Source organism: Apium graveolens, chromosome 10, assembly GCF_009905375.1.
Source record: "Apium graveolens cultivar Ventura chromosome 10, ASM990537v1, whole genome shotgun sequence".
Classification (NCBI taxonomy): domain Eukaryota; kingdom Viridiplantae; phylum Streptophyta; class Magnoliopsida; order Apiales; family Apiaceae; genus Apium; species Apium graveolens.
In genome coordinates this window covers 207,824,024-207,834,243 of record NC_133656.1, presented here as the reverse complement: position 1 = coordinate 207,834,243, position 10,220 = coordinate 207,824,024, and the positions used below count along the sequence as shown (strand labels likewise).

Genomic DNA, 10,220 nt, shown 5'->3' with positions numbered 1-10,220 from the left:
GCAAGGGATCGGGACCTGATTTTAAGTAATCTGATTCCTATTATTACTCGCAATGACACTTGGCATTGGATGCATGATCAAAATGGATATTTTTCAGTTAAAAGTGCTTAGAGGTGGTTGCAATGTGAGCATGGTGTGGCAACTCAAGATTCCTAATAAGGTATGTAATTTTGTTGGTTGCTTGTTACTAAACGAGTTCCTATTACCGGTTATCATTCATTCCCGCTGCACCAAAGCTTTTGTTCCTTTCATCTTATTTGGTAAACAAGCAGGTTTTGGGAGGGGAGTGTTCTCTGCAAGGGAAACGAAAGCTATTAGTTTGAAGGAAGCACTATCTTGTATTAAAGATAAGGGATTTGACCGATGTTTCTTTGAGAGTGACTCCCAATTAGTCAGAAATAGTAGTGGCCTATATGGTGGTTCTAATTTTCACATTTTATCCCTGATTCCTTTAAAATTATCTAGGCACTATCCTCAAGTGGGTTCGGTGTCTCAGGCAGCATATTTTTTTGTCAGGTTACAAGGAATGATGCTAATTGTATTTGGAACTCTCTTATTGCTGATGCCTGATGCTTAGTAAAGCTTTCTTTGATTCCAAAGCAAATGGAAATTTCATAGACAGTCGCTCAATGATATAAGTTGCTTATTCGCAGAGATTATAATTAACTATGTTCACAATTTTCAAGGAGATCATAATCAACTATGTTTGCAATTTTGATCGGAAGCTTGTGATCAAATTTGCTCACAAGATTTCAACCCAGCCATCACCAAACAAACCTGGCTCATTTAAAAACTAAGCTACAGCGTACATGCTGCATAACTCAAAATATTCATCAAGACACGTCTGAATGAAACATTGAGCAGTAACAATTCAAAGCAAAGTAATCAACAAAAGCCACATATATTTCATCCGCAATTACGATCATCAAAGCACAGCAACAGAAGAAATTATAGTCAACCTAATCATCAAACAACCCTGAAACTTCAACAATTACATACAAGAAAATGAGGTAATAGAACAACCGCAGCTAGAAGCATATCCTACATAGCTAACAAACTTTAAGCAGCAGCTTTCTTCGGGGATTTAGTCGCCTTGGCTGGCGATTTAGTTGGCTCACTCCCAGCCTTCTCAGATTTCTTAGGCAACAAAACCGGATTAATGTTGGGCAACACACCACCATGAGCAATCGTAACTCCAGCAAGTAATTTCCTAAGCTCCTCATCATTTCTCACAGCCAACAGTATATGCCTCGGTATAATCCTGCTCTTCTTGTTGTCCCTGGCTGCATTTCCCGCCAACTCCAACACCTAATCACAAAAAAAGATATACAATCCAATAAATACCCCCTTTCTCCTAAATTAGGGTTTCGAGCACTTGAATTTTTACAATCAATCATTTTCAATTACTAAAAAATACTAGTTCACTTAAATTCCCATTCCAATTTAATCATTCGGGACACAATACAAGTCGAAATTATGCTTAACAAGAAGCATACATACATCATTATTTTCTACAAATATGCATTTCAGTTATTAATTAGATGCAATTAATTCAGATCTAAATCGAGCAAAACCTAATTAACATTAGATCAATGACAAATCGAAACAAACTGCAACTAAACATCCATAATTAATCAAATTATCTACATTTTATACAACAACACACAAAACTAAAAGCAACAAGTATATAATATACCTCAGCAGCGAGATACTCGAGAACAGCAGCGAGATAGACCGGAGCTCCGGTACCGACACGCTGAGCATACCGACCTTTCTTCAAAAACCGGCCGATTCTTCCGACCGGAAAAGTGAGTCCAGCCTTGACGGAGCGAGTCACCGACTTCTTTCGGGGCCCACCTGCTTTCCTTCCGGCGGCTCCTTTCTTTAATTTTCCACCTCCCTCCATTTCAAGTTTGCTTATCGGAGATTTAGTAGTTGTTGTAAGTATATATTGAATTAACTGCACAAGAAGATGAGTGTTAATAGTGTGTTTATATAGCCGGAAATGTGTGTGTTTTGAGAGGTGATTTTGATCAAAGAGGGTATTGTGTTGTTTCTACCGTTCGATTTGTTTTAATGGACGGTGTGTGTTTGGAATGTTGGCGATCCGTGTATTCGGTCATTTGCCAATTAAAAGTAGCCACGTGTCACATACTTCAAATATATACAAAACCCGGTAGATTTACAATAAATAAATAATTAATGACCAGCTTTTTTTTTAACTATTTTTCAAGTTTATCTCTAATGACTTACTTTATTATTCATAAATACATTAATCTTAATGATATTTCTAATCTTATTAGATAAATATTACATAAATATAATAAATTGTTAATGATAATTATTACGCTCTATCTTAATATTTATAAATCAGATTTTGACGATTTTGAAGGACACGAGAAGTTCACAAAATAATCTTTAATTCAGTAATAGTTTAAAAGGTATTATCTCACTAAAATTATAAAAAATTAGAGAGAAAAGACAGTTACGAATTCTGCATTAAATATTTTGTACCTTGAGAATCTGTGAGTCTTGATATTTTTTTTTAATCGTAGAGAACCCGCAATCGCTACACTTCGGGTGCGTACTGAATAAATCACACGGGCTCACGCAATAGCCTATAAACCACGTGAACCAGGGTAAACTCTAGTCGAATATTTAAAAATACATGTCCGCAAGGGTTGACTCAATTGGTTAAAGAGAGGAAATTTATTTTAATGGACGGTGTGTGTTTGGAATGTTGGCTATCCGTGTATTCGGTCATTTGCCAATTAAAAGTAGCCATGTGTCACATACTTCAAATATATACAAAACCCGGTAGATTTACAATAAATAAATAATTAATGACCAGCTTTTTTTAACTATTTTTCAAGTTTATCTCTAATGACTTACTTTATTATTCATAAATACATTAATCTTAATGATATTTATAATCTTATTAGATAAATATTACATAAATATAATAAATTGTTAATGATAATTATTACGCTCTATCTTAATATTTATAAATCAGATTTTGACGATTTTGAAGGACACGAGAAGTTCACAAAATAATCTTTAATTCAGTAATAGTTTAAAAGGTATTATCTCACTAAAATTATAAAAAATTAGAGAGAAAAGACAGTTACGAATTATGCATTAAATATTTTGTACCTTGAGAATCTGTGAGTCTTGATATTTTTTTTAATCGTAGAGAACCCGCAATCGCTACACTTCGGGTGCGCACTGAATAAACCACACGGGCTCACGCAATAGCCTGTAAACCACGTGAACCAGGGTAAACTCTAGTCGAATATTTAAAAATACATGTCCGCAAGGATTGACTCAGTCGGTTAAAGAGAGGAAAACTATCCTTTTGGTCACAGGTTCGAATCCCACGGGTGGAGAATTTATGATTATGTCTCCTGAGTCAGAGCATGTCGCTTAAATGCGGTTTACCTTGGTTCACGTGGTTTGCAGGCTATTGCGTGAGCCCGTAGGGTTTACCCAGTGCGCACCCGAAGGGTAGCGGCTGCGGGTTACCTACGAAAAAAAAATAGAAATACACTTTGCACAAACTCGTAGCATGTCTTCGATCGTTTGGATAGTTCTTTCACTTTGCCCATCGGTTTGCGGATAATAAGCGGTACTCATGTTTAATTTTGTTCCAAGGCATTCTTGAAATTGTCTCCAAAATCTTGAGTTGAAACGAGGATCTCGATCAGACACGATAGATATTGGAACTCCATGTCGCATCACAATTTCCTTGAGATATATGCGTACTAGCTTGTCAAGCGAAAATCTTTCGTTAATTGGTATAAAATGTGCCGACTTCGTGAGTCTGTCAATGATTACCTATATCGCATCATGATTTGCCCTAGTCCTCGGCAGTCCTACTACAAAATCCATCGCTAGATGTTCCCATTTCCATTTTGGAATGTCTAACGGTTGTAATAATCCGCTCGGACGTTGATGTTCCGCTTTAACTCCCTGGCATGTGTAGCATTTACTCACCCATTCTGCTATTTCCTTCTTCATGTTCGGCCACCAAAAGTTTTCCTTCAAATCGCGATACATTTTTGTGCTCCCTGGATGAATGGAATACTTTGAATTGTGCGCATCTCGCATTATTTCTTCTTTTAATTCTGCCACGTTAGGGATCCAGATTCTCGACGCAAAGCGTAAAATTCCTTCATTATCTTTCTGAGTTGTGATCTCTTCTCCCGTTAAGTTGTCATCTTGACTCATCACTTCATCTTGACAACGGCGAATCTTCTCTAGCAACTCCGGTTGGAAAGTCATAGCGTAGATAGCTTCTACAAATTCATTGGGAATACGAATCTCGATTTCCAATTTGTCAAATTCCTTAGCTAATTCTTCACATGAAGTTAACCGATTCAATCTTTCTTTCCTGATCAACGCATCCGCTACAACATTTGTTTTCCCTGGATGATAACCGATCGTGACATCATAATCTTTTATTAATTCCAGCCATCGACGTTGTCGCATGTTCAGTTCTTTTTGCGTAAAGATATACTTCAGACTTTTATGATCCGTGTAGATTTCACATTTTTCACCGTAGAGATAATGTCTCCAAAGCTTCAATGCAAATATAATCGCTGCTAATTCCAGATCATGAGTGGGATATTTCTGCTCATGGGGTTTAAGTTGTCTCGAAGCATATGCGATAACGTTACAGTGCTGCATCAATACACACCCTAACCCGCGATACGAAGCGTCGCTGAAAATAACGAAATTCCCTTGCTCGTCTGGCAATACAAGTACCGGTGCGGTTGCTAACCGATTCTCAACTCTTGGAAACTTTCTTCACAATTATCATTCCATTCAAACTTTTCACTTTTTCGAGTTAACTTGGTCAATGGCGTTGCTATTTTCGCAAAATCTTTGACAAATCTTCGATAATATCCTGTCAATCCTAAGAAACTTCGAACTTCTGTCGGTGTCTTCGGTCGTTCCCAATTTAAACATAGCTTCAATCTTTGCTGAATCGACTTGGATGCTTTGTCTTCCCTACTGATGATATGCCCTAGAATTTGTACTTCCCTTAACCAGAATTCACATTTTGAGAATTTTACGTACAGTTATTTTTTCCTTAGAATTTCCAAAGCTATCCTCAAGTGTTCCACATGCTCTTCTTCCGTCTTGGAATAAATCAAGATGTCATCAATGAATACAATCAAAAATTTGTCCAAATATTTTCTTAAATATCATGTTCATCAAATCCATGAATGTTGTTGGCGCGTTCGTCAAACCAAATGCCATCATAAAAAACTCGTAATGTCCATATCTTGTACGAAATGCAGTCTTGGAAATATCTTCGGCTTTAATCTTCAATTGATGATAGCATGATCGCAAATCTATCTTCGAAAACCATGCAGCTCCTTTTAGCTGATCGAACAAATCGTCGATTCTCCGTAAATGATACTTATTCTTAATAGTGAGTTTATTCAACTCCCGATAGTCGATGCATAATCGCATGCTGCCGTCCTTCTTCTTCAAGAATAACACTGGTGCACCCCATGGGGATACACTAGGTCGTATGATGCCTCGGTCTAGAAGATCTTGCAGTTGCGTTGATAATTCCTTCATCTCGACTGGAGCCATTCGATATAGAGCTTTCGAAGCTGGTTCTGTACCTGGTGCTAAATCAATCGTAAATTCGATTTCTCGATCTGGCGGTAACCCCGGAAGCTCGTCTGGAAAGACGTCTGGAAATTCGCATACCACTGGAATGTCTTCTATTCTAGGACTTCATTTTTCAGTATCCAACACGTAAGCTATATACGCTTCACATCCTTGTCGAAGCAATCGTTTAGTCTGCATCACGGTGAGAAATTTCTTTCGCTATTTTTCGCCTTTGAATATTACCGTTGCATTTTCCGCAGTTCGCAACTTAACTTTCTTATTCACACAATCTATCTGAGCATTATGACATGCTAACCAATCCATTCCCAAAATAATATCGAATTCTCCTAGCTTAAAAGGAATTAAGTCTACAGAAAAATGACTTCCGGCTATTTCTATATTACACGCAGGACACACTCGATCCACTAGAACTTGGTCGTCATTCGCTAATTTTATAATTAACGTCTCGCCCAACCATTCAATTTTGCAATGTAACTTATCAAGAAATTTTTCAGAAATAAATGAACAGGTAGCTCCAGAATCAATTAATACTTTTGAATCTACGGAATTCACTAGAAGCGTACCTGCAATCACACTTGGACTCTGCACTATTTTTTTCATTGTCATGTTAAAAGTCCTTGCTTTGGGTTGATTCGGCGGCGGTGGAGGAGGTAATGCCAATACTTTCGGAATATTGGCTGCCATTGCTGGTCCTTTACAATTCCTAGCGATATGCCCTTTCTTTCCGTATTGTTAGCAAGTTATTTCTGCTGTTTTTCCTATTGGACATTCGTTAGAGTAGTGCCCTTTCTGCTTGCATTTGAAACATGTCACATCTGCTTTAATACATACGCCGATATGCTTGCGTCCACAAGTTTTGCAATACGGCACTGGAACCTTAACAATTCCCTGTTATTTGGAGGCTTGGGAACGATTACCTGCTTTTTGTGTACTCTATCCTATCCTCTTGAAATTCAAATTTGCCCGGGCTTGAAATCCCGGCTTCCTGTTGGAACGGTCTTGGAAACTTCCCTGTCCTCTGTCTCGTTGAGATCTTTCACTTTCCCCTTCGATGATCAAAGCTTTCTGGACTACAGCGATATATGTTGTTAATTCAAAAACTACAACATGTCCACTTATCCATGGTCGTAATCCCTCTGAACTCGTTTCTCTTCAGTGTTCACCTGTTCCGGAACAAACCTAGCCAATTAATTGAATTTGGCTTCATATTCTGTTACAGACATACTTCCCTGCTTCAGCTCCAAAAACTTTATCTGCATCTGATTCCTTACGTAGCGAGGAAAATGCTTCTCTAAAAATAACTCTTTAAACCTATCCCAAACAATAACATCTTCAGCCTCTAAAGCCTTTTTAGATTTCCGCCAATAATTTGCCTCTCCCTTCAACAAGTAACTAGCAAAATCAGTCTTCCGGTCCTCACCTACTTTTACTAATGCAAACACTTTCTCTATTTCTTTTAACCAGGTGGTAGCTTTGATAGGATCAGTAGACCCATCAAATTCTGGAGGTTTAAATGCCTGAAACTGCTTAAAAGTGACAATAGGTAATGCTGGTGGTAATTGAGGCTCCAAACGAGGTGGCTGTTGTAACATTTGTTGCTGAATTTGCTGTTGTTGATGCTACATCTGCTGCTGCATCATTACCATCTGTTGTTGCATCAGATGGAACATTTGGTTCATGGTCTCATTAGTCTGACCTTCGGAATTGATGTTACAAGTCTCAGCCCTAGTCTTTATTTTTGGTGCCATCTTCTTCTGATAATAAAACAAGTGATATTTGTTTAACAGTTTAATAAACAATTGACAGTATGTAATGAAAACAATTTATCATGTATTAATGATTTATATAAAGAAAACAGTTATTGAATGTAAAAACTGAAAATGTAAGTAATTACATAAAATGGTTGTTCTTTTCTCTTCTTTTTTTTCAACAGGACTTATAATATGAAAAGCTGTAAAACAATAAAGTAAAAGTAAATGCTGTAAAACCGTAAAGACTGGGATTTAAATAAAAGAAATTTGAAAAGTTCAGTTTATATACATGACACCAGCCTCAGGTGTAAATGCTTGATACAAAAAGTCTCGCTCTGCTGGTAATCACCGCGGCTACAAGTCATACTACCACTACAGGTCAAAATCCTACTACAGGTTAAACTACTAGTACACACGTACACACTACTCACTAGGTTATACTATGTTGCCTCTATATACATCTGTACTCTGAAGTCATTGTCTCAACTGTCTCAGAACCCGGGTGGAATACACCTAAGCTCCTCTCTAAGTGCGTGAACCAAAGTCTGTGCCAAGCGAAATATCTGATAGAACTCTGCAAAAGAAGGAGGTCCATCATGGGTCAAATCATCAATCTCCCAAGTAGCACTCATCAACACCGACTGCAATCGCTATCTCATATGATAATCTGGTTGTAGGGCCGCTAACGGTCCTCTGTCCCTCTGGTCAAACAGATGCATAATCTCTCGACACTGTGCCCGCCAATACTCCACATCATCCCTCATAACTTTATACTCATGGTATGGTACCATATACGGCTGAACAACCTGACCTACTGACTCCTGTGAAGGAATCCTTGGAATACCTGTACCCTGCTGTGGTAAGCCTAGCTGTAAATCCACATTATGCTCTCCCATCCCCTCGACTGGAATCATCTGAACTATGTCCGGCTCTGCGGCATGCACTGGTATATGAGGTAACAATGGTGGTGGTGGTAACTCTTACTCAATACCCGGTATAAACTGATGCTCAACTGGTAAAGGAACCATCGGCTCGAAGAACTCAAAAGGATCAAACATCTCTATGGGGTCATGAACTATCCCCTGAACTGGTGGTACCAGCTCCTGTGGCAATAGTGGTGGAGGTGGTAGAGGAGGAAATATATACTCAGATATTGGAGGTATAACTGGTGTTGCTGGCCCAGTGACTGTCTTCTCGGAAGATGCAGAATAGCCAGAAGATGCCATCTGATAATATACCAAAGAAAAGAAAAGGTCACTAGACAATCCTAAGATTTATATTTCCCTATTCTAATCTGACCTAAATCCTAATACTATTCTTCCTATTTCACTATTCCTATCTTATGTGATCTCCCTATCCTATCTTAATCCTAATGTTCTTGTTTTCAGGGACCAAACCTACAGCTCTGATGCCAAACTGTAACGCCCTCCAAACCCGGGGTATAGGTCTGGGGGTTACGAGCTAATCACCAAACCTGTACAAGCTTATTAATAAATAATAAAGAAATGAAACTAAACCCCTTTAACACAAACCAGGACCTTTTTATGTTGAAGTATGAAAATAAGAACCACTAACTACTTTTATTACAAACCAACATTTAAAATCTCACAAACTCTCTTTATTACAAACCATTGTTTAATTTATTTTAAACTAAGTTTAACTTTTATTCAAACACACACACTATCTATCAACACTCCACCTGCTCGGACAACTCAAAGCTTTCTTCCTGGACTGGGATCAACACCTTGGGTATGAGAGGATCCCGAGGCTTGACCCGCTTCTTTACCACTCGTGTCCTGATGGGTTTCATATTCCTTCTTAACTGAAAACAATAAGGTGAATAACAACAAAAGGGGTGAGCCAAAAATTGCTCAACAAGTCTATAAAATATAAAATAGGGTTAAAGAAATTTAAATAAATCCGTAACCCAGGTATATCTGCAAATATATAATTTCACAAGAATAAAAAGAAGGCCATTACTGGCGAATACAAATGAACTAAACTGGACTCAAGTTCGCAGCTATACCCTGCTGATCAGCCAGGATACCGTGCAGATCTATATCTCACCATATAGATCCCGTCGGGCACCCAGGCACTACGACCCGTTTTAAGGATCCGGTTATGTCCCGGTCCTTAGGATTAAGTAGGCTTAATCCCAAAAGTAGTATTATCCAGTCCCTGGAATAGCAACCAGAACAATCGGTATGCTTTGATATATTCTAATCACCAGAATATATCAATAATTGTGAGTAACAATTGGAATATGAATAATGAATTCAAATGAAGAGAATAAAATAAGAATCAAACTAAAATATGAATAAAAGAATTAAAGGAGTACAAGCGTAATAAGAATTCGAAATGAATATTACTATTCTGAAAGTAGAATAGGGGAGAAACTTGACTTCTGCGCGACTTACTGTAATTAACTCACTTTCGTCTATCACCTACTCGATCTGCCTTTCTAGCTTAGCTTCTGTTAGCAAAATAGACTGGTTAAGTCATTTTGTACTTCAGTTGCATCTTGAATCGACTTCATTTCGTTCCTATTATCTACCCATACGCTTATGACCGACTCGTATATTGCATATAAGCAAGTAAGACTCGATTAACCACATAATACACATAAGCACATAAGCACATAATCATTTTTATAGTTAAAATAATTTTTAGAATAAAAATCGACTCGCTGATTGCTCCGTTGATCACCTTCTTCTTCATTTGCCATTTTTCTGGAATTTTTCGGATTCGTCTCGGTACGTATTTCGACTGATAATCAAGCAAATACTAGAGTCAGATAATTTCTAGAAGAAATTAGGTCTTCAT

At 37.8% G+C, this 10,220-nt stretch overlaps 1 protein-coding gene across 1 annotated transcript; it reads right to left on the bottom strand.

The window, feature by feature from the left end:
* Positions 1–882: 882 nt before the first annotated feature.
* Positions 883–1,979, bottom strand: LOC141692445 (histone H2A-like). Its single transcript, XM_074497289.1, has 2 exons — positions 1,697–1,979; positions 883–1,308 (listed from the first exon to the last, which is right to left on the bottom strand). Exons 1-2 carry the CDS (start codon positions 1,904–1,906, stop codon positions 1,060–1,062), a joined length of 459 nt encoding a protein of 152 aa, XP_074353390.1. The 5' UTR covers positions 1,907–1,979; the 3' UTR covers positions 883–1,059.
* Between the last annotated feature and the right edge of the window lie 8,241 nt (positions 1,980–10,220).

Excerpts from the sequence above, each read along its gene's own strand:
- LOC141692445 (XM_074497289.1), bottom strand. The coding sequence starts at position 1,906 with ATGGAGGGAGGTGGAAAATTAAAGAAAGGAGCCGCCGGAAGGAAAGCA. Across the intron at positions 1,309-1,696 it reads TCGAGTATCTCGCTGCTGAG|GTGTTGGAGTTGGCGGGAAA; the intron begins GTATATTATATA and ends TTTTGTGATTAG.